The sequence below is a fragment of the Melitaea cinxia genome, chromosome 23 (genome assembly GCF_905220565.1).
Source record: "Melitaea cinxia chromosome 23, ilMelCinx1.1, whole genome shotgun sequence".
Classification (NCBI taxonomy): Eukaryota; Metazoa; Arthropoda; class Insecta; order Lepidoptera; family Nymphalidae; genus Melitaea; species Melitaea cinxia.
Window position 1 is genome coordinate 2,359,445 of NC_059416.1, and position 21,135 is coordinate 2,380,579.

The window sequence follows — 21,135 nt, forward strand, 5'->3', positions numbered from 1 at the left end:
AGTAAAATTTTCACTGTATCAAAAGAAAATTACTTAAAAATTAGAATTTGTGAGGGCGTAGATAACAATATAGCTCGCACAGAGTCCACGTCTCACCTGAAAGAGAACCATCAATTAGTCAAATATCAAATGAACAAAAAATAAATTTTTACTGTATTAAAAGAAAGTAACTTACAAAGTAGAATTTGTGAGGGGGTAGATCACAATGTAGCCCGCACAGAGCGTTACGTCTCACCTGAAAGAGAATCATCAATTAGTAAAATATCAAATCTACAAAAACTAAAATTATCAGTGTATTAAAAGAAAGTAACTTACAAAGTAGAATTTGTGAGAGCGTAGATCACAATGTAGCCCGCAAAGAGCTATCGTCTCACCTGAAAGAGAAGCATCAATTAGTAAAATATCAAAACTTCTATAAGTAAAATTTTACTGTAATAAAAGAAAGTAATTTACAAAGTAGAATTTGCGAGGGCGAAGAACGCATTGTAGCTCGTACAGAGCTATCGTCTCACCTAGAAGAGAACCACCAATTAGTAAAATATCAAATTTAGAAATAGCAAAATTTTCACTGTATTAAAAGAAAGTAACTTCCAAGTAGAATTTGTGAGGGCGTAGATAACAATATAGCTCGCACAGAGGTAACGTCTCACCTAAAAGAGAACCATCAATTAGTAAAATATCAAATCTACAAAAACTAAAATTATCAGTGTATTAAAAGAAAGTAACTTACAAAGTAGAATTTGTGAGGGCGTAAATAGCATTGTAGCTCGCACAGAGCTAACGTCTCACCTGAAAGAGAACCATCAATTAGTAAAATATCAAAACTTCTAAAGTAAAATTTTCACTGTATCAAAAGAAAATTACTTAAAAATTAGAATTTGTGAGGGCGTAGATAACAATATAGCTCGCACAGAGCCCACGTCTCACCTGAAAGAGAACCATCAATTAGTCAAATATCAAATGAACAAAAAATAAATTTTTAGTGTATTAAAAGAAAGTAACTTACAAAGTAGAATTTGTGAGGGGGTAGATCACAATGTAGCCCGCACAGAGCGTTACGTCTCACCTGAAAGAGAATCATCAATTAGTAAAATATCAAATCTACAAAAACTAAAATTATCAGTGTATTAAAAGAAAGTAACTTACAAAGTAGAATTTGTGAGAGCGTAGATCACAATGTAGCCCGCACAGAGCTAAAGTCTCACCTGAAAGAGAACCATCAATTGATAAAATATCAAATCTACAAAAACTAAAATTATCAGTGTATTAAAAGAAAGTAACTTACAAAGTAGAATTTGTGAGGGCGTAGATCGCATAGTAGCTCGCACAGAGCTAATGGCTCACCTGAAAGAGAACCATCAATTAGTAAAATATCAAAACTTCTAAAAGCAAAATTTCCACTGTATCAAAAGAAAGTAACTTACAAAGTAGAATTTGTGTAGATCACAATGTAGCTCGCACAGAGCTAACGTCACACCTGAAAGAGAATCATCAATTAGTAAAATATGAAATCTACAAAAACTAAAATTATCAGTGTATTAAAAGAAAGTAACTTACAAAGTAGAATTTGTCAGGGCGTAGATCACAATGTAGCCCGCACAGAGGTAAAGTCTCACCTGAAAGAGAACCATAAATTAGTAAAATATCAAATCTACAAAATGTAAAATTTTCACTGTATTAAAAGAAAGTAACTTACAAAGTAGAATTTGTGAGGGCGTAGAAAATAATATAGCTCGCACAGAGCTAACGTCTCAGCTGAAAGAGAACCATCAATTAGTAAAATATCAAATGTACAAACAGTAAAATTTTTTACTGTATTAAAAGAAAGTAACTTACAAAGTAGAATTTGTGAGGGCGTAGATCACAATGTAGCCCGCACAGAGCTAACGTCTCACCTGAAATAGAACCATCAATTAGTAAAATATCAAATCTACAAAAACTAAAATTATCAGTGTATGAAAAGAAAGCAACTTACAAAGTAGAATTTGTGAGGGCGTAGATCACAATGTAGTCCGCACAGAGCTAAGTCTCACCTGAAAGAGAACCATCAATTAGTAAAATATCAAATCTGCAAAAAGTTACATTTTCACTGTATTAAAAGAAAGTAACTTACAAAGTAGAATTTGTGAGGGAGAAGATCGCATTGTAGCTCGCAGAGAGCTATCGTCTCACCTGAAAGAGAAATATCAATTAGTAAAATATCAAATCAGCAAAATGTAACATTTTCACTGCATTAAAAGAAAGTAACTTACAACGTATAATTTGTGAGGGCGTAGATCACAATGTAGCCCGCACAGAGCTAAAGTCTCACATGAAAGAAAACCATCAATTAGTAAAATATCAAATCTAAAAAAAGTAAAATTTTTACTGTATTGAATGAAAGTAACTTACAAAGTAGAATTTGTGAGGGCGTAGATAACAATATAGCTCGCACAGAGTTAACGTCTCACCTGAAAGAGAACCATCAATTAGTAAAATATCAAATGTACAAAAGTAAAATTATCAATGTATTAAAAGAAAGTAACTTACAAAGTAGAATTTGTGAGGGCGTAGATCACAATGTAGCCCGCACAGAGCTAAAGTCTCACCTGAAAGAGAACCATCAATTAGTAAAATATCAAAACTTCTACAAGTAAAATTTTCACTGTTTTAAAAGAATGTAACTTACAAAGTAGAATTTGTGAGGGCCAAGATCGCATTGTAGCTCGCACAGAGCTATCGTATCACCCGAAAGAGAAGCATCAATTAGTAAAATAGCAAAATTACAAAAGCTAACATTTTCACTGTATTAAAAGAAACTAACTTACAAAGTAGAATATGTGTGGGCGTAGATCGCATTGTAGCTCGCACAGCGCTATCGTTCACCTGAAACAGAACCATCAATTAGTAAAATAGCAAAATTACAAAAAATAAAATTTTCAGTGTATTAAAAGAAAGTAACTTACAAGGTAGAATTTGTGAGGGCGAAGATCGCATTGTAGCTCGCAAAGAGCTATCGTCTCACCTGAAAGAGAAGCATCAATTAGTAAAATATCAAAACTTCTATAAGTAAAATTTTACTGTAATAAAAGAAAGTAATTTACAAAGTAGAATTTGCGAGGGCGAAGAACGCATTGTAGCTCGTACAGAGCTATCGTCTCACCTAGAAGAGAACCACCAATTAGTAAAATATCAAATTTAGAAATAGCAAAATTTTCACTGTATTAAAAGAAAGTAACTTCCAAGTAGAATTTGTGAGGGCGTAGATAACAATATAGCTCGCACAGAGGTAACGTCTCACCTAAAAGAGAACCATCAATTAGTGAAATATCAAATCTACAAAAACTAAAATTATCAGTGTATTAAAAGAAAGTAACTTACAAAGTAGAATTTGTGAGGGCGTAAATAGCATTGTAGCTCGCACAGAGCTAACGTCTCACCTGAAAGAGAACCATCAATTAGTAAAATATCAAAACTTCTAAAGTAAAATTTTCACTGTATCAAAAGAAAATTACTTAAAAATTAGAATTTGTGAGGGCGTAGATAACAATATAGCTCGCACAGAGTCCACGTCTCACCTGAAAGAGAACCATCAATTAGTCAAATATCAAATGAACAAAAAATAAATTTTTACTGTATTAAAAGAAAGTAACTTACAAAGTAGAATTTGTGAGGGGGTAGATCACAATGTAGCCCGCACAGAGCGTTACGTCTCACCTGAAAGAGAATCATCAATTAGTAAAATATCAAATCTACAAAAACTAAAATTATCAGTGTATTAAAAGAAAGTAACTTACAAAGTAGAATTTGTGAGAGCGTAGATCACAATGTAGCCCGCAAAGAGCTATCGTCTCACCTGAAAGAGAAGCATCAATTAGTAAAATATCAAAACTTCTATAAGTAAAATTTTACTGTAATAAAAGAAAGTAATTTACAAAGTAGAATTTGCGAGGGCGAAGAACGCATTGTAGCTCGTACAGAGCTATCGTCTCACCTAGAAGAGAACCACCAATTAGTAAAATATCAAATTTAGAAATAGCAAAATTTTCACTGTATTAAAAGAAAGTAACTTCCAAGTAGAATTTGTGAGGGCGTAGATAACAATATAGCTCGCACAGAGGTAACGTCTCACCTAAAAGAGAACCATCAATTAGTAAAATATCAAATCTACAAAAACTAAAATTATCAGTGTATTAAAAGAAAGTTACTTACAAAGTAGAATTTGTGAGGGCGTAAATAGCATTGTAGCTCGCACAGAGCTAACGTCTCACCTGAAAGAGAACCATCAATTAGTAAAATATCAAAACTTCTAAAGTAAAATTTTCACTGTATCAAAAGAAAATTACTTAAAAATTAGAATTTGTGAGGGCGTAGATAACAATATAGCTCGCACAGAGCCCACGTCTCACCTGAAAGAGAACCATCAATTAGTCAAATATCAAATGAACAAAAAATAAATTTTTACTGTATTAAAAGAAAGTAACTTACAAAGTAGAATTTGTGAGGGGGTAGATCACAATGTAGCCCGCACAGAGCGTTACGTCTCACCTGAAAGAGAATCATCAATTAGTAAAATATCAAATCTACAAAAACTAAAATTATCAGTGTATTAAAAGAAAGTAACTTACAAAGTAGAATTTGTGAGAGCGTAGATCACAATGTAGCCCGCACAGAGCTAAAGTCTCACCTGAAAGAGAACCATCAATTGATAAAATATCATATCTACAAAAACTAAAATTATCAGTGTATTAAAAGAAAGTAACTTACAAAGTAGAATTTGTGAGGGCGTAGATCGCATAGTAGCTCGCACAGAGCTAATGGCTCACCTGAAAGAGAACCATCAATTAGTAAAATATCAAAACTTCTAAAAGCAAAATTTCCACTGTATCAAAAGAAAGTAACTTACAAAGTAGAATTTGTGTAGATCACAATGTAGCTCGCACAGAGCTAACGTCACACCTGAAAGAGAATCATCAATTAGTAAAATATGAAATCTACAAAAACTAAAATTATCAGTGTATTAAAAGAAAGTAACTTACAAAGTAGAATTTGTCAGGGCGTAGATCACAATGTAGCCCGCACAGAGGTAAAGTCTCACCTGAAAGAGAACCATAAATTAGTAAAATATCAAATCTACAAAATGTAAAATTTTCACTGTATTAAAAGAAAGTAACTTACAAAGTAGAATTTGTGAGGGCGTAGAAAATAATATAGCTCGCACAGAGCTAACGTCTCAGCTGAAAGAGAACCATCAATTAGTAAAATATCAAATGTACAAACAGTAAAATTTTTTACTGTATTAAAAGAAAGTAACTTACAAAGTAGAATTTGTGAGGGCGTAGATCACAATGTAGCCCGCACAGAGCTAACGTCTCACCTGAAAGAGAACCATCAATTAGTAAAATATCAAATCTACAAAAACTAAAATTATCAGTGTATGAAAAGAAAGCAACTTACAAAGTAGAATTTGTGAGGGCGTAGATCACAATGTAGTCCGTACAGAGCTAAGTCTCACCTGAAAGAGAACCATCAATTAGTAAAATATCAAATCTGCAAAAAGTTACATTTTCACTGTATTAAAAGAAAGTAACTTACAAAGTAGAATTTGTGAGGGAGAAGATCGCATTGTAGCTCGCAGAGAGCTATCGTCTCACCTGAAAGAGAAATATCAATTAGTAAAATATCAAATCAGCAAAATGTAACATTTTCACTGCATTAAAAGAAAGTAACTTACAACGTATAATTTGTGAGGGCGTAGATCACAATGTAGCCCGCACAGAGCTAAAGTCTCACCTGAAAGAAAACCATCAATTAGTAAAATATCAAATCTAAAAAAAGTAAAATTTTTACTGTATTGAATGAAAGTAACTTACAAAGTAGAATTTGTGAGGGCGTAGATAACAATATAGCTCGCACAGAGTTAACGTCTCACCTGAAAGAGAACCATCAATTAGTAAAATATCAAATGTACAAAAGTAAAATTATCAATGTATTAAAAGAAAGTAACTTACAAAGTAGAATTTGTGAGGGCGTAGATCACAATGTAGCCCGCACAGAGCTAAAGTCTCACCTGAAAGAGAACCATCAATTAGTAAAATATCAAAACTTCTACAAGTAAAATTTTCACTGTTTTAAAAGAATGTAACTTACAAAGTAGAATTTGTGAGGGCCAAGATCGCATTGTAGCTCGCACAGAGCTATCGTATCACCCGAAAGAGAAGCATCAATTAGTAAAATAGCAAAATTACAAAAGCTAACATTTTCACTGTATTAAAAGAAACTAACTTACAAAGTAGAATATGTGTGGGCGTAGATCGCATTGTAGCTCGCACAGCGCTATCGTTCACCTGAAACAGAACCATCAATTAGTAAAATAGCAAAATTACAAAAAATAAAATTTTCAGTGTATTAAAAGAAAGTAACTTACGAAGTAGAATTTGTGAGGGCGTAGATCGCATTGTAGCTCGCTGAGATCTAATGGCTCACCTTAAAGAGAACTATCAATTAGTAAAATATCAAATCTACAAAAACTAATATTATCAGTGTATGAAAAGAAATTAACTTACAAAGTAGAATTTGTGAGGGCGTAGATCACAATGTAGTCCGCACAGAGCTAAGTCTCACCTGAAAGAGAACCATCAATTAGTAAAATATCAAATCTACAAAAACTAATATTATCAGTGTATGAAAAGAAATTAACTTACAAAGTAGAATTTGTGAGGGCGTAGATCACAATGTAGTCCGCACAGAGCTAAGTCTCACCTGAAAGAGAACCATCAATTAGTAAAATATCAAATCTACAAAAACTAATATTATCAGTGTATGAAAAGAAAGTAACTTACAAAGTAGAATTTGTGAGGGCGTAGATCACAATGTAGTCCGCACAGAGCTAAGTCTCACCTGAAAGAGAACCATCAATTAGTAAAATATCAAATCTATAAAAAGTAACTTTTTCAGTGTATTAAAAGAAAGTAACTTACGAAGTAGAATTTGTGAGGGCGTAGATCGCATTGTAGCTCGCTGAGATCTAATGGCTCACCTTAAAGAGAACTATCAATTAGTAAAATATCAAATCTACAAAAACTAATATTATCAGTGTATGAAAAGAAATTAACTTACAAAGTAGAATTTGTGAGGGCGTAGATCACAATGTAGTCCGCACAGAGCTAAGTCTCACCTGAAAGAGAACCATCAATTAGTAAAATATCAAATCTACAAAAACTAATATTATCAGTGTATGAAAAGAAATTAACTTACAAAGTAGAATTTGTGAGGGCGTAGATCACAATGTAGTCCGCACAGAGCTAAGTCTCACCTGGAAGAGAACCATCAATTAGTAAAATATCAAATCTACAAAAACTAATATTATCAGTGTATGAAAAGAAAGTAACTTACAAAGTAGAATTTGTGAGGGCGTAGATCACAATGTAGTCCGCACAGAGCTAAGTCTCACCTGAAAGAGAACCATCAATTAGTAAAATATCAAATCTATAAAAAGTAACTTTTTCAGTGTATTAAAAGAAAGTAACTTACGAAGTAGAATTTGTGAGGGCGTAGATCGCATTGTAGCTCGCTGAGATCTAATGGCTCACCTTAAAGAGAACTATCAATTAGTAAAATATCAAATCTACAAAAAGTAAAATTTTCAGTGTATTAAAAGAAAGTAACTTACAAAGTTGAATTTGTGAGGGCGTAGATCGCATTGTAGCTCGCCCAGAGCTAATGGCTCACCTGAAAGAGAACCATCAATTAGTAAAATATCAAAACTTCTAAAAGTAAAATTTTCACTGTATCAAAAGAAAATTACTTACAAAGTAGAATTTGTGAGGGCGTAGATAACAATATAGCTCGCACAGAGGTAACGTTGCACCTAAAAGAGAACCATCAATTAGTAAAATATCAAATCTACAAAAACTAAAATTATCAGTGTATTAAAAGAAAGTAACTTACAAAGTAGAATTTGTGAGGGCAAAGATCACAATTTAGCCCGCACAGAGCTAACGTTTCACCTGAAAGAGAACCATCAATTAGTAAAATAAGAAAACTTCTAAAAGCAAAATTTTCACTGTATCACAAGAAAGTAACTTACAAAGTAGAATTTGTGAGGGCGAAGATCGCATTGTAGCTCGCACAGAGCTATCGTCTCACCTGAAAGAGAAGCATCAATTAGTAAAATATCAAAACGAGAAAAAATAAAAGTTTCACTGTACTAAAAGAAAGTAACTCACAAAATAGAATTTGTGCGTGCGTAGATCGCATAGTAGCTCGCCCAGAGCTAATGGCTCACCTGGAAGAGAACCATCAATTAATAAATGATCAGGAATACAAAAAAGTAAAAATTCACTTAAAAGAAGCTAACTTACAAAGTAATATTTTTGAGGGCGTGAGTCTTACTGCAGCTCGTACAGGGCTGTCATGTCACCTGAAAGAGAACCTTCAATTAGTAAAATGTCAAAACTTCAAGTTAAAATTTAACTAAATTACATAAAAGTAATTTACAATATTACAAGATTCGTGAAAAAAAGGCGCTTCATGCGGTTCGCACACCAGCACTATCCGGCTGTCGCCGCAGCCCTGCCCCGCAGCTCCAAAAGCGCTTGCGCTGCTCTCATCTCACCTGTAACAATATGAAATGTTTAATAAATATATAATAAAATTACAAGTTAATAAGAAAGGAGATGATATGTAAAGAAAACTATATCGCTTACGTGGCGATCGAGCTTGCTCCTGAGGAGGGGACGGCTCATGCACAGCTGCCTTTAAGTGCAACAGTGCCAAGGCTGCGTCTTGTACATCTCGTGGCACTCTTGAGTGCACTCTCATCCGTATAACTGGTGTTTTCGCCGATGTATTCATTTTTGTTTCTTCTAAAGATCGTGTGAACTTCGGGAAGCTTCTTGTTGCGCGCGGTCGGAGATTTCGATCCGTAATGAGTAATTCTGCCTGAGCGCTCCCTTTTTGTGCTATTCGTCGTCTGTTAGATAGACACGTATCTGAGAAGTGAATGTAACATCCCGCCAACCCCCGTCCTGTGCCGTAGGCGGGTGGCGAATGACGTGGCGTTTTTTATTGTAATAAATGAAAGAAATAGCAACTAAGCGTCTTGACATAAACTTTAGTATTTATGTATGTCTTACAGTTTCTTAGAAAAGAGACTAGAGATATATTTTCTTTCATAATATATTTATAAAAATTTACGTTAAACGACATTCGTTAGTTGTGAAAACTTCTAAATGGCTTTTAGTTTTCAATTTGTATTTTTAATTTGTTATGTATAGCTGAAAGTTTTTCTAAATAAATAAAATAAAATAAGGGGATAAAATAAATATTTATACAACTAACTATATAATTCATTCTTTTCGTTATTATAAATCTTATGTTTTAAATAATTTAACCGTGTGGTTTACATTGTACACTGAATAGAGTTTTATTAAAATTAACTTACGGTTTTAAGCTGTTAATGTTTTGTTAAATTAAAGTAGTCATTAATAATATTAGGAATTTATATGTTAATTCTTACACAAGTTTTCAATAAGTAAATATAACAAAGCTTCAACAATTCAACGAGAAGAGACAAAATATTTAAATATTTATATTTAACTATTTTTACTTTAAGATTTCGATGCTCTGCGGAGTAAGCTCCGTAAGTGGATGAACATATTTAATATATATATATATATATAATAACTATACGTAAATTTTAAATAAAACCTATTAAGCCAAAAGACCCGTAAACTATTACAATGACACCTGGATAGGTAAAACTGAATATCTTGGTGTATTTTGTTTAGGAATTACTTTTCTAATAGACACTAAAGCTAAACAGTGCGCATGGCAAACGGATGACGTCATCACTAAAGTATTAAAACACGCACAAATAGGTAACTACAGTAACAGCTTTTTAAATTCAATAAAAAAACTAATTAACGTTAGCGTAATGCAAGGTATATATCCTTCAGAACTTAAAAGTGGACTGATTCGACCAATTTTCAAAAAAGTTAGTGCAGATCAATACTCTAATTATCGCCCTATAACCTTATTACCTATAATAAATAAAATAGTTGAAAAATATATTGCTGGACAAATTTATAATTTTTATGAAAGTAATAACATATTAACTAATACACAATTTGGATTTCGGCCTAAAAAAAGTACTTCGATTCTTCTCACACAATTTACTGACGCAATAAACTCTCACCTGGATATTAAAAAACACTTGTTGCTTTTATTCATAGACTATAGTAAAGCTTTTGATACCTTAAAACATGATCAGTTAGCGGAGAGATTAGATGCCACTGGTATACGTGGACCTTTGTTGGAATGGTGTAAAGACTATCTTTCCAACAGAAGTTATAGCGTTAAAGTTGGCGATACCATAAGTGACGCTGTTAATGTTAATATTGGCACTGCTCAAGGATCGGTAATTGGCCCTCTTCATTATTTGACATTCGTAAACGACGCAAAAAATGTTCTAAAATATTGCCAAATATAATACGCCGATGACACGTGTTTAATTAGTGGGGACAGAAATATAGAAATAGCTTTGCAAAACTTACAAACTGATTTCACAGCACTGAGCATGTGGTCTCATGATGCTGGGTTAGTTTTAAATGCTAATAAAACTAAGCTCATACACGTAAGGTCAGCCTAGAACAGTCGAGGTCTTAAAAATATTGAATTAATAGCGCACAATCACTCTTGTCTACATAGAAGCCAGGGTAAACAATGTGCTGGCAGATGTGAGAGAATTGAGCAAGTCGGAAACGCTATGTATTTGGGGGTGGTTGTGGATGATAGACTCAATTGGGTTCCTCATATAGAGATGATATGTGATAGGTTACGAGCCTTATTATCCAAAATATGTGTACTTAAAAATAAAGTGTCGCTAAAGACCTTACGAAATCTCTATATTTCACTGGGAGATTCCATTATATCATATGGTATTACAAGTTATGGGCGAACCTATACAACATACCTTAGCAAAATTTACGACTTACAAATTAGACTGCTTAAACAAATAGTACCTAATAAGGTTAAAATTAAGTGGAAGGAAAACTATCGCGCCTTATTTGGCTACTGTTAAGTAATGCCGATATTTGAGAAGGTTGAGTGTGCGCTACTGATCTATCAATTCCTTAACTCTCAGCGGTTTCTTATGCCTTTAGATGCTAAAATTGTCACAAGGAGGACCCATCAGAAAGATATGATCACGAACACTAAAACTTCGAATTGTTACGGTAGGCGAACGTGTAGCTATCTAAAACCTAGAATTTATAATAAATTGCCGGTGAATTTTAGAAACAAGCTAAGCGTAACAAACGTAAAATATAAATTAAAACAATACTATACACAAAATATTAGGAATGAATTTGAATCATTATGATAACTATTACTTCTAGTTTGCCTTATTGTAAAATTGTAATATTTAATGTATCTCTTTATATATAAATATATACGATAAACAAAAAAAAAATAACATATTAAAAAAAAACTATGTTCACAGCTATTTTATTTTTATTTTAAATTATATCGAATCAGTAAACAGACTGTATATGTTTATAAACCTGTCAGTGAGCGTGTTGTCCGCACGGTATTGAACATGTACCCGCATTTTACGCACAAACATTATGCTTGCATCTCTCAAATGTTTTGTTACCCTACCCTATATACTGCATAATTGTTGTTTATTTATATTTTGATTTGTATTCCTGTACTTAATACTGAGAGCAACTTTGACTTATAGATTGTAGCACACACAAATATTTTAATATACATATTTCTTTTCTTATTGTGTTAAAATATAGAACTTCGAATGTAAATATGCCAAGACAAACCCAATAAGGGTTTAATGGCATTGTTACTGTTAAAAAAAATATGTATGTATATATAAATAAATAAATAAATAAATAAACGTATAATGTTGTTAAAATTATTCGGAAAGACAAGAATAAAACTACATAAAAATATTATCCTTTTTTTTAAAGTTACAGACATTTTTGCCGACTAGATTACCGCTCCACAACGCTCCATAAGAAGCTTCGTTTCAATAAGGAAAATCTCACATTCAGAAACAACCTTGGGGCATACAACTTCGACGCGCTACATTCTGTAGTAACCTTTCAGGAAGACCAGTCAAAGGCAGGCAGTCGTGTAAGATAAAATTGATACAGTAACGAACGCAGTAAGAACAAAACTATAGGTACCTGTACGGGTTAACGCACATTGAGCAATATGATTGTTTTGCTAATTAGTAACCTCTTTAATTTAGCTGATTTATTACGAAATTGTTATTTTTCTTATGCAGATTTCTAATGAAATTGATATTTGTTTGCTACGAATGACGTCAAATGACGTCTGTACTTCTGCCTATATATACTCAAAATAATCTTAATAAATTTAGTGTTAGATCGATTTTCATTGGGTTTGGTTTCCCTCATAACCTTCCCTCACACGTCGTCTCTCACTCAACCATAGACTGTTCCATACAGTACCTATTATGTAGGTACTAGGCAATTAGAGGAATAACACAAAAGAGCCGACATTAGTCATTAAACAATCAGTATCAGTGAAATAACAGAATATTTACATTGTCACATTTATCAGGATTATAAAGTCCAGAGGGTGGGGCCACTAGATATCTATCCGATAACTGGTTGGAACCGCTACGGGTACGCGACCCCGGACTACTCTAGCTGCTAGTGTCACACACCCCTCCCCGTGATCCGTGGCACTGGTATCCGTAACCCCAGATCCTTCTCTCACGTAAATCCTTCTCACCTATCCTTCTTCTTACCCTAAATTTCCCAAGGAGGGTTGATGTCAGGCAGGCGGCCGGTCGTAAAATATACAAGCCAAATCACATTACAACATGAGCTTGGGAATTAGAGTATGCGATAATGCTAGGGCGTACCCCACAGGCGACGCGCAGATGCAGCACCCGGCGTCTGTGGGAAATGGACAAGGGTTGCTGCTCCAGGGACGGGGGCAGCGTAAGAGGCGAGTCCAGGAGGTGAGCTTGAGGATTGCCAGTTGGAATGTGGGTACGATGACTGGGAGAGGACGAGAGCTAGCAGATGTTTTGGAAAGGAAACGGATAAATATAGCGTGCTTGCAGGAGACGAAGTGGAAGGGACAGAGAGCAAGAGAAATAGGGGCGGGTTATAAGTTTTATTATTGCGGCTGTGATGGGAAAAGAAATGGCGTAGGTATAGTGTTAGATAGGGAGCTCAAGAACAAGGTGATGGATGTGAAAAGAGTGAATGATAGAGTTATTGCAGTAAAACTGTTGATTGAAGACTCGGTTTTAAATGTCGTTAGTGTGTATGCGCCGCAAACGGGATGCGATGACAGTATGAAAGAAAGATTTTGGGAGGATTTTGATGCGGTAATAATGAAAGTACCAGAGTGTGAGGAAATATACATTGGGGGGGACTTTAATGGACATGTGGGAAGGATGAATGATGGGTATGAGAGGGTGCATGGAGGCAGAGGTTACGGAGTTAGGAACCGAGACGGTGAAGCTCTACTTGAAGCAGCCTTGGCCTTTGACTTAGCAATAGCCAACACATTCTATCAAAAACGGGAACAACACCTAATCACATACCGTAGTGGTCTACACTCTACCCAAATTGACTACATTCTTTTAAGAAGAAACAGGCTAAAATCGGCCAAGGACTGCAAGGTAATACCGAGTGAGAGTCTCGTCTCCCAGCATAGGCTACTGCTCCTGGACTTAACTCTGAAAGTTCAGAGTTTAAATAAGAGCCCGAAGCCCCCAGTTAGAACGAAATGGTACAGATTGGATGATAGGGAGGTGGCTGCAGAATTCCGGGAAAGAGTGGTTGGTAAAATGATAGAGATGGGAGATATGGTGGGGATGGGAGTAAACGAGTGCTGGAGTGAGATGGCAACGTGGGTGCGAAGTGTGGCAAGGGATGTCTTAGAGGAAACGAAAGGGAAAAGGAAGATAGAGAAGGATACATGGTGGTGGAATGAGGAAGTACAGACGATTTTGAAAGAAAAGAAGAATGCTTTCAAAGAATGGAAAAGAGTGGAAGATGGAAATGACAGAGAAAAGAAAATAAAAAGATCAGATTACCAAAACATTAAAAAGAAGGCTAAGAAAGCAGTCGCTATCGCAAGGGCCAAGGCTCAAGATAAGTTGTATCATTTTTTAGAGAGCCCACAAGGTCAAAAAAATCTTTTTAGAATATCAAGAGAGAGAGAGATGAATGCAAGAGATGTAAACCATATGAAATGTATAAAAGACGAAGCGGGGAAGATTTTGACGGACGATGAGGAAATAAAAGAACGCTGGAAGAGATACTTTAATAACTTGATGAATGAAGAAAATGAATGGAGCAGAGTGTTAGAAAATGTACGAAGTAATGAAGGAATGGTGAAAGAGGTAAGTATAGAGGAAGTGAAGATAGCAGTGCAGAGTATGAAGAATGGAAAAGCAGTTGGGCCAGATGGTATACCAGCGGAAGTATGGAAGTTTTTGAAGGCGGATGGATGGAAGTGGCTGACTTTATTTTTCAATAAGTTGCTGCAAGAAGAGGTCATACCCGAGGAATGGTGCTACAGTTCACTGGTGCCCATTTTTAAAAATAAAGGTGACATACAGGACTGCAGCAGCTACCGGGGAATAAAGCTCATGTCACATAGCATGAAGATATGGGAGAAAGTGATAGCGCGACGAATGAGAGAAGAATGTGAGGTCACACAGAACCAATTTGGATTTATGCCGGGCCGGGGAACTACGGACGCCATATTTGCGCTCCGCCAACTCTGCGAAAAATATCGACTCGCACAAAAAGACCTACATATGGTGTTCGTAGATCTGGAAAAGGCATACGATAGGGTCCCCCGTAAGGTTCTGTGGTGGGCTATGAAAGGGAAAGGAGTTCCAGAGAAGTATGTACGACTTGTTCAGGCGATGTATGATAGAGCTAGCACCCACGTCCGGTCCGAAGCCGGGGTAACTGACAAGTTCAGTGTGGCTGTAGGTTTGCACCAGGGGTCGGCTTTAAGCCCGTATCTATTCCTCCTGGTAATGGATGTTCTAACATCAGACATACAGGAGGAAGCACCCTGGTGTATGCTGTTTGCTGACGACGTTGTTCTTGTCGGAGATAATGTCCTTGAGGTACAGAGTAGACTGGGAAAATGGCAGGAAAGACTGGAGGGCGCGGGATTGAGGATAAGTAGGTCTAAAACCGAGCACTTGTTCTGCGATTTCAGCGGTTCGTCCGGTTTTTCCCATATTGCCTTGGATGGTGTATCCCTACCAGTCTGCTCCGACTTCCGCTACCTTGGGTCATTAATACAAAATGACGGCAACATAGACCGTGACGTGAAAAATAGAATAAATGCGGGATGGATGAAATGGCGACAGGTCTCTGGAACAGCTTGTGATCCACGAATGCCCCTTAAACTTAAGGGGAAAATCTATAAAACGATCATAAGACCTGTCGTAATGTATGGATCGGAATGTTGGGCAACAAAAGTGACGGATAAAAGAAGAGTGCACGCAGCCGAGATGAGAATGCTAAGATGGATGTGTGGAGTAACGAGGAAAGATCGGATTAGAAATGAGTATATAAGGGGAAGTTTGAAAGTAGCACCCGTGACAGAGAAAATGAGGAGCAATAGGTTAGCGTGGTATGGGCATGTAATGAGGAGGGATGACCGCTATGTCGGTAAAAGAATGTTAGGGATGAATGTCGAAGGACGAAGAGCGATCGGCAGACCGAAAAAGCGATGGATGGATTGTGTGAGTGAGGATATGAGAAAGAAAGGAGTAAACACTGAAGTGACGAATAAAAGAGAGGAATGGAAGAGGAAAACATGTTGTGCCGACCCTACATAAGTGGGATAAGGGCAGGAAGATGATGATGATGAAAGGCAAAGTAACTGTAGACTTAGGCAGATTTTAACATTTCAAACAATAGATACAAACAAAAAAACCCTTGTATTCCACAACGAATTGATTCGTAGAAATGCTCGAATTAAACACAAAAATGAAAACAATAAATTGACTACAATTGGTGACCTTATCTTTAAATTGTACCATATTAATATTTTTCAGGTAAAGTTTGAAAGAAACAATGGTATAATCGCATCTGTTTTTTGCGCTGCACTTTGTCTATATAGAAAATAAACATTTATTTCTCCTTTATTGATACGGTCAATTTACCTACAATCAATTCGTTTTGGCTGGAATTGAAAAATAATAATACCTGTCTACCTCTAATGATTTCTGTAATAATATACGGATTATGAACGGATTGAAATGGGTAAGTTGTCGTGGTTGTAATGCTCACATTTAAAGAAATTGCATAGTTTTTGTTAAAGCATTAAAATTTATCAAGACTATAAAGGCGAAGATAACAGTTTAAGAAAGGTTTTTAAAACGCTTCATCTAGTAACTGTAGACTTAGGCAGATTTTAACATTTAAAACAATAGATACAAACAAAAAAACCCTTGCATTCCACAACGAATTGATTCGTAGAAATGCTCGAATTAAACACAACTGCCATTAAAACAGCACTGCAGAATCGTTTCTTACGCACGGCCACGGCTAAGCCATGGTACGTAATTAACATTGATCTTCACAAGGACTTTGGGATCGATTCAATCGCCAAGCATCTCAAAACACTGTCTTCAATGTATTTTGAGAAAGCAATCCGGCAACCCAACCCTCACAACTGAGAATCAAGTAAAGATCAAAAACACATAAAAAATTCAATAAATCAAAAGAAAATAACTTACGAAGTAGAATTTGTGTGGGCGTAAATCGCATTGTAGCTCGTACAGAGCTATTGTATCGACTGAAAGAAAACCATTAATAACTACAATATCAAATCAACGAAAAGTAAAATTTTCACTGTATTAAAAGAAAGTGACTTACAAAGTAGAATTTGTAAGGGCGTAGAAAACAATGTAGCCCGCACAGAGCTAAGGTCTCACCTGAAAGAGAACCATCAATTAGTAAAATATAAATCTACAAAAAATAAAATTTTCAGTGTATTAAAAGAAAGTAACTTACAAAGTAGAATTTGTGTAGATCACAATATAGCTCGCTCAGAGCTAACGTTATACCTGAAAGAGAACCATATATTAGTAAAATTTCAAATCTACAAAAAGTAAAATTTTCACTGTATTAAAAGAAAGTAACTTACAAAGTAGAATTTTTGAGGACGTAGATCACAATGTAGCCCGCACAGAGCTAAAGTCTCACCTGAAAGAGAACCATCAATTAGTAAAATATCAAATCTGCAAAAAATAAAATTTTCAGTGTATTAAAAGAAAGTAACTTACAAAGTAGAATTTGTGTAGATCACAATGTAGCCCGCTCAGAGATAACGTTACACCTGAAAGAGAACCATATATTAGTAAAATATCAAATCTACAAAAAGTAAAATTTTCACTGTATTAAATGAAAGTAACTTACAAAGTAGAATTTGTGAGGGCGTAGATCGCATGGTAGCTCGTACACAGCCAACATCTCACCTGAAGGAGAACCATCAATTAGTAAAATATCAAATGTACAAAAAGTAAAATTTTTTCTGTATTAAAAGAAAGTAACTTACAAAGTAGAATTTGTGAGGGCGTAGATCACAATGTAGCCCGCACAGAGCTAAAGTCTCACCTGAAAGAGAATCATCAATTAGTAAAATACCAAATCTACAAAAACTAAAATTATCAGTGTATTAAAAGAAAGTAACTTACAAAGTAGAATTTGTGAGGGCGTAGATCACAATGTAGCTCGCCCAGAGCTAATAGCTCACCTGAAAGAGAACCAGCAATTAGTAAAATATGAAATCTAAAAAAATAAAATTTTCACTCTATTAAAAGAAAGTAACTTACAAAGTAGAATTTGTGAGGGCGTAGATCGCATTGTAGCTCGCACAGAGCTATCGTCTCACCTGAAAGAGAAACATCAATAAGTAAAATATCAAATCTACAAAAACTAAAATTATCAGTGTATTAAAAGAAATTAACTTACAAAGTAGAATTTGTGAGGGCGTAGATCGCATGGTAGCTCGTACACAGCCAACATCTCACCTGAAGGAGAACCATCAATTAGTAAAATATCAAATGTACAAAAAGTAAATTTTTTTCTGTATTAAAAGAAAGTAACTTACAAAGTAGAATTTGTGAGGGCGTAGATCACAATGTAGCACGCACAGAGCTAAAGTTTCACCTGAAAGAGAACCACCAATTAGTAAAATATCAAATCTACAAATAGTAAAATTTTTACTGTACTAAAAGAAAGTAACTTACAAAGTAGAATTTGTGAGGGCGTTTATAACAATATAGCTCGCACAGAGCTAACGTCTCACCTGGAAGAGAACCATCAATTAGTAAAATATCAAATCTACAAAAAGTAAAATTTTCAGTGTATTAAAGAAAGTAACTTACAAAGTAGAATTTGTGAGGGCGTAGGTCGCATTGTAGCTCGCCCAGAGCTCACCTGAAAGAGAACCATCAATTAGTAAAATATCAAAACTTCTAAAATCAAAATTTTCACTGTTTCAAAAGAAAGTAACTTACAAAGTAGAATTTGTGTAGATCACAATGTAGCCTGCTCAGAGATAACGTTACACCTGAAAGAGAACCATATATTAGTAAAATATCAAATCTACAAAAAGTAAAATTTTCACTGTATTAAAAGAAAGTAACTTACAAAGTAGAATTTGTGAAGGCGTAGATCGCATGGTAGCTCGTACACAGCCAACATCTCACCTGAAGGAGAACCATCAATTAGTAAAATATCAAATGTACAAAAAGTAAAATTTTTTCTGTATTAAAAGAAAGTAACTTACAAAGTAGAATTTTTGAGGGCGTAGATCACAATGTAGCCCGCACAGAGCTAAAGTCTCACCTGAAAGAGAATCATCAATTAGTAAAATACCAAATCTACAAAAAATAAAATTTTCAGTGTATTAAAAGAAAGTAACTTACAAAGTAGAATTTGTGTAGGTCACAATGTAGCCCGCTCAGAGCTAACGTTACACCTGAAAGAGAACCATATATAAGTAAAATATCAAATCTACAATAAGTAAAATTTTCACTGTATTAAAGGAAAGTAACTTACAAAGTAGAATTTGTGAGGGCGTAGATAGCATTGTAGCTCGCACAGAGCTAACGTCTCACCTGAAAGAGAACCACCGATTAGTAAAATATCAAATCTACAATAAGTAAAATTTTTACTGCAATAAAAGAGTAACTTACAAAGTAGTATTTGTGAGGGCGTAGATCACAATGTAGCTCGCACAGAGCTTAAGTTTCACCTGAAAGAGAACCAGCAATTAGTAAAATATGAAATCTAAAAAAATAAAATTTTCACTCTATTAAAAGAAAGTAACTTACAAAGTAGAATTTGTGAGGGCGTAGATCACAATGTAGCTCGCACAGAGCTTAAGTTTCACCTGAAAGAGAAACATCAATTAGTAAAATATCAAATCCACAAAAACTAAAATTTTCACTCTATTAAAAGAAAGTAACTTACAAAGTAGAATTTTAGATTGCGTAGATCGCATTGTAGCTCGCACAGAGCTATCGTTCACCTGAAAGAGAAGAATCAATTAGTAAAATATCAAAACGACAAAAACTAAAATTTTCACTCGATTAAAAGAAAGTAACTTACAAAGCAGAATTTGTGAGTGCGAAGAACGCATTGCAGTCCGCACAGAGCTATCGTTCACCTAAAAGAGAAGAATCAATTAGTAAAATATCGAACTTCTAAAAGTAAAATTTTCACTGTATTAAAAGAAAGTAACTTACAAAGTCGAATTTATGAGGGCGAAGATCGCATTGTAGCTCGCAAAGAGCTATCGTCTCACCTGAAAGAGAACCAGCAATTAGTAAAATATGAAATCTAAAAAAATAAAATTTTCACTCTATTAAAAGAAAGTAACTTACAAAGTAGAATTTGTGAGGGCGAAGATAGCATTGTAGCTCGCACAGAGCTAACGTCTCACCTGAAAGAGAACCATCAATTAGTAAAATATCAAATCTACAAAAAGTAAAATTTTAAGTGTATTAAAAGAAAGTAACTTACAGAGTAGAATTTGTGAGGGCGTAGATCGCATTGCAGCTCGCCCAGAGCTAATGGCTCACCTGAAAGAGAACCAGCAATTAGTAAAATATGAAATCTAAAAAAATAAAATTTTCACTCTATTAAAAGAAAGTAACTTACAAAGTAGAATTTGTGAGGGCGTAGATCACAATGTAGCTCGCACAGAGCTTAAGTTTCACCTGAAAGAGAAACATCAATTAGTAAAATATCAAATCCACAAAAACTAAAATTTTCACTCTATTAAAAGAAAGTAACTTACAAAGTAGAATTTTAGAGTGCGTAGATCGCATTGTAGCTCGCACAGAGCTATCGTTCACCTGAAAGAGAAGAATCAATTAGTAAAATATCAAAACGACAAAAACTAAAATTTTCACTCGATTAAAAGAAAGTAACTTACAAAGCAGAATTTGTGAGTGCGAAGAACGCATTGCAGTCCGCACAGAGCTATCGTTCACCTAAAAGAGAAGAATCAATTAGTAAAATATCGAACTTCTAAAAGTAAAATTTTCACTGTATTAAAAGAAAGTAACTTACAAAGTCGAATTTATGAGGGCGAAGATCGCATTGTAGCTCGCAAAGAGCTATCGTCTCACCTGAAAGAGAACCAGCAATTAGTAAAATATGAAATCTAAAAAAATAAAATTTTCACTCTATTAAAAGAAAGTAACTTACAAAGTAGAATTTGTGAGGGCGAAGAACGCATTGCAGTCCGCACAGATCTATCGTGTCACCTGAAACAGATTCATCAATTAGTAAAATATCAAATCTACAAAAACTAAAATTTTCACTCTATTAAAAGAAAGTAACTTACAAAGTAGAATTTTAGAGTGCGTAGATCGCATTGTAGCTCGCACAGAGCTATCGTTCACCTGAAAGAGAAGAATCAATTAGTAAAATATCAAAACGACAAAAACTAAAATTTTCACTCGATTAAAAGAAAGTAACTTACAAAGCAGAATTTGTGAGTGCGAAGAACGCATTGCAGTCCGCACAGAGCTATCGTTCACCTAAAAGAGAAGAATCAATTAGTAAAATATCGAACTTCTAAAAGTAAAATTTTCACTGTATT

The 21,135-nt window shown here is 34.7% G+C and overlaps 1 protein-coding gene across 1 annotated transcript; it reads left to right on the plus strand.

The window, feature by feature from the left end:
• The first annotated feature begins 12,847 nt into the window (after positions 1 to 12,847).
• Positions 12,848 to 16,141, plus strand: LOC123664929 (craniofacial development protein 2-like). Its single transcript, XM_045599296.1, has 2 exons — positions 12,848 to 13,978; positions 16,070 to 16,141. The coding sequence occupies exons 1-2, from the start codon at positions 12,848 to 12,850 to the stop codon at positions 16,139 to 16,141; spliced, it is 1,203 nt and encodes a 400-aa protein (XP_045455252.1).
• The last annotated feature ends 4,994 nt before the right edge of the window (positions 16,142 to 21,135 follow it).

What these genes read in the sequence shown, in the direction of transcription:
- LOC123664929 (XM_045599296.1), top strand. Translation starts at nt 12,848, where the DNA reads ATGAGCTTGGGAATTAGAGTATGCGATAATGCTAGGGCGTACCCCACA. An exon ending in CATGGTGGTGGAATGAGGAA is followed by an intron (nt 13,979 to 16,069) that starts GTACAGACGATT and finishes AATATTTTTCAG; the next exon opens with GTAAAGTTTGAAAGAAACAA.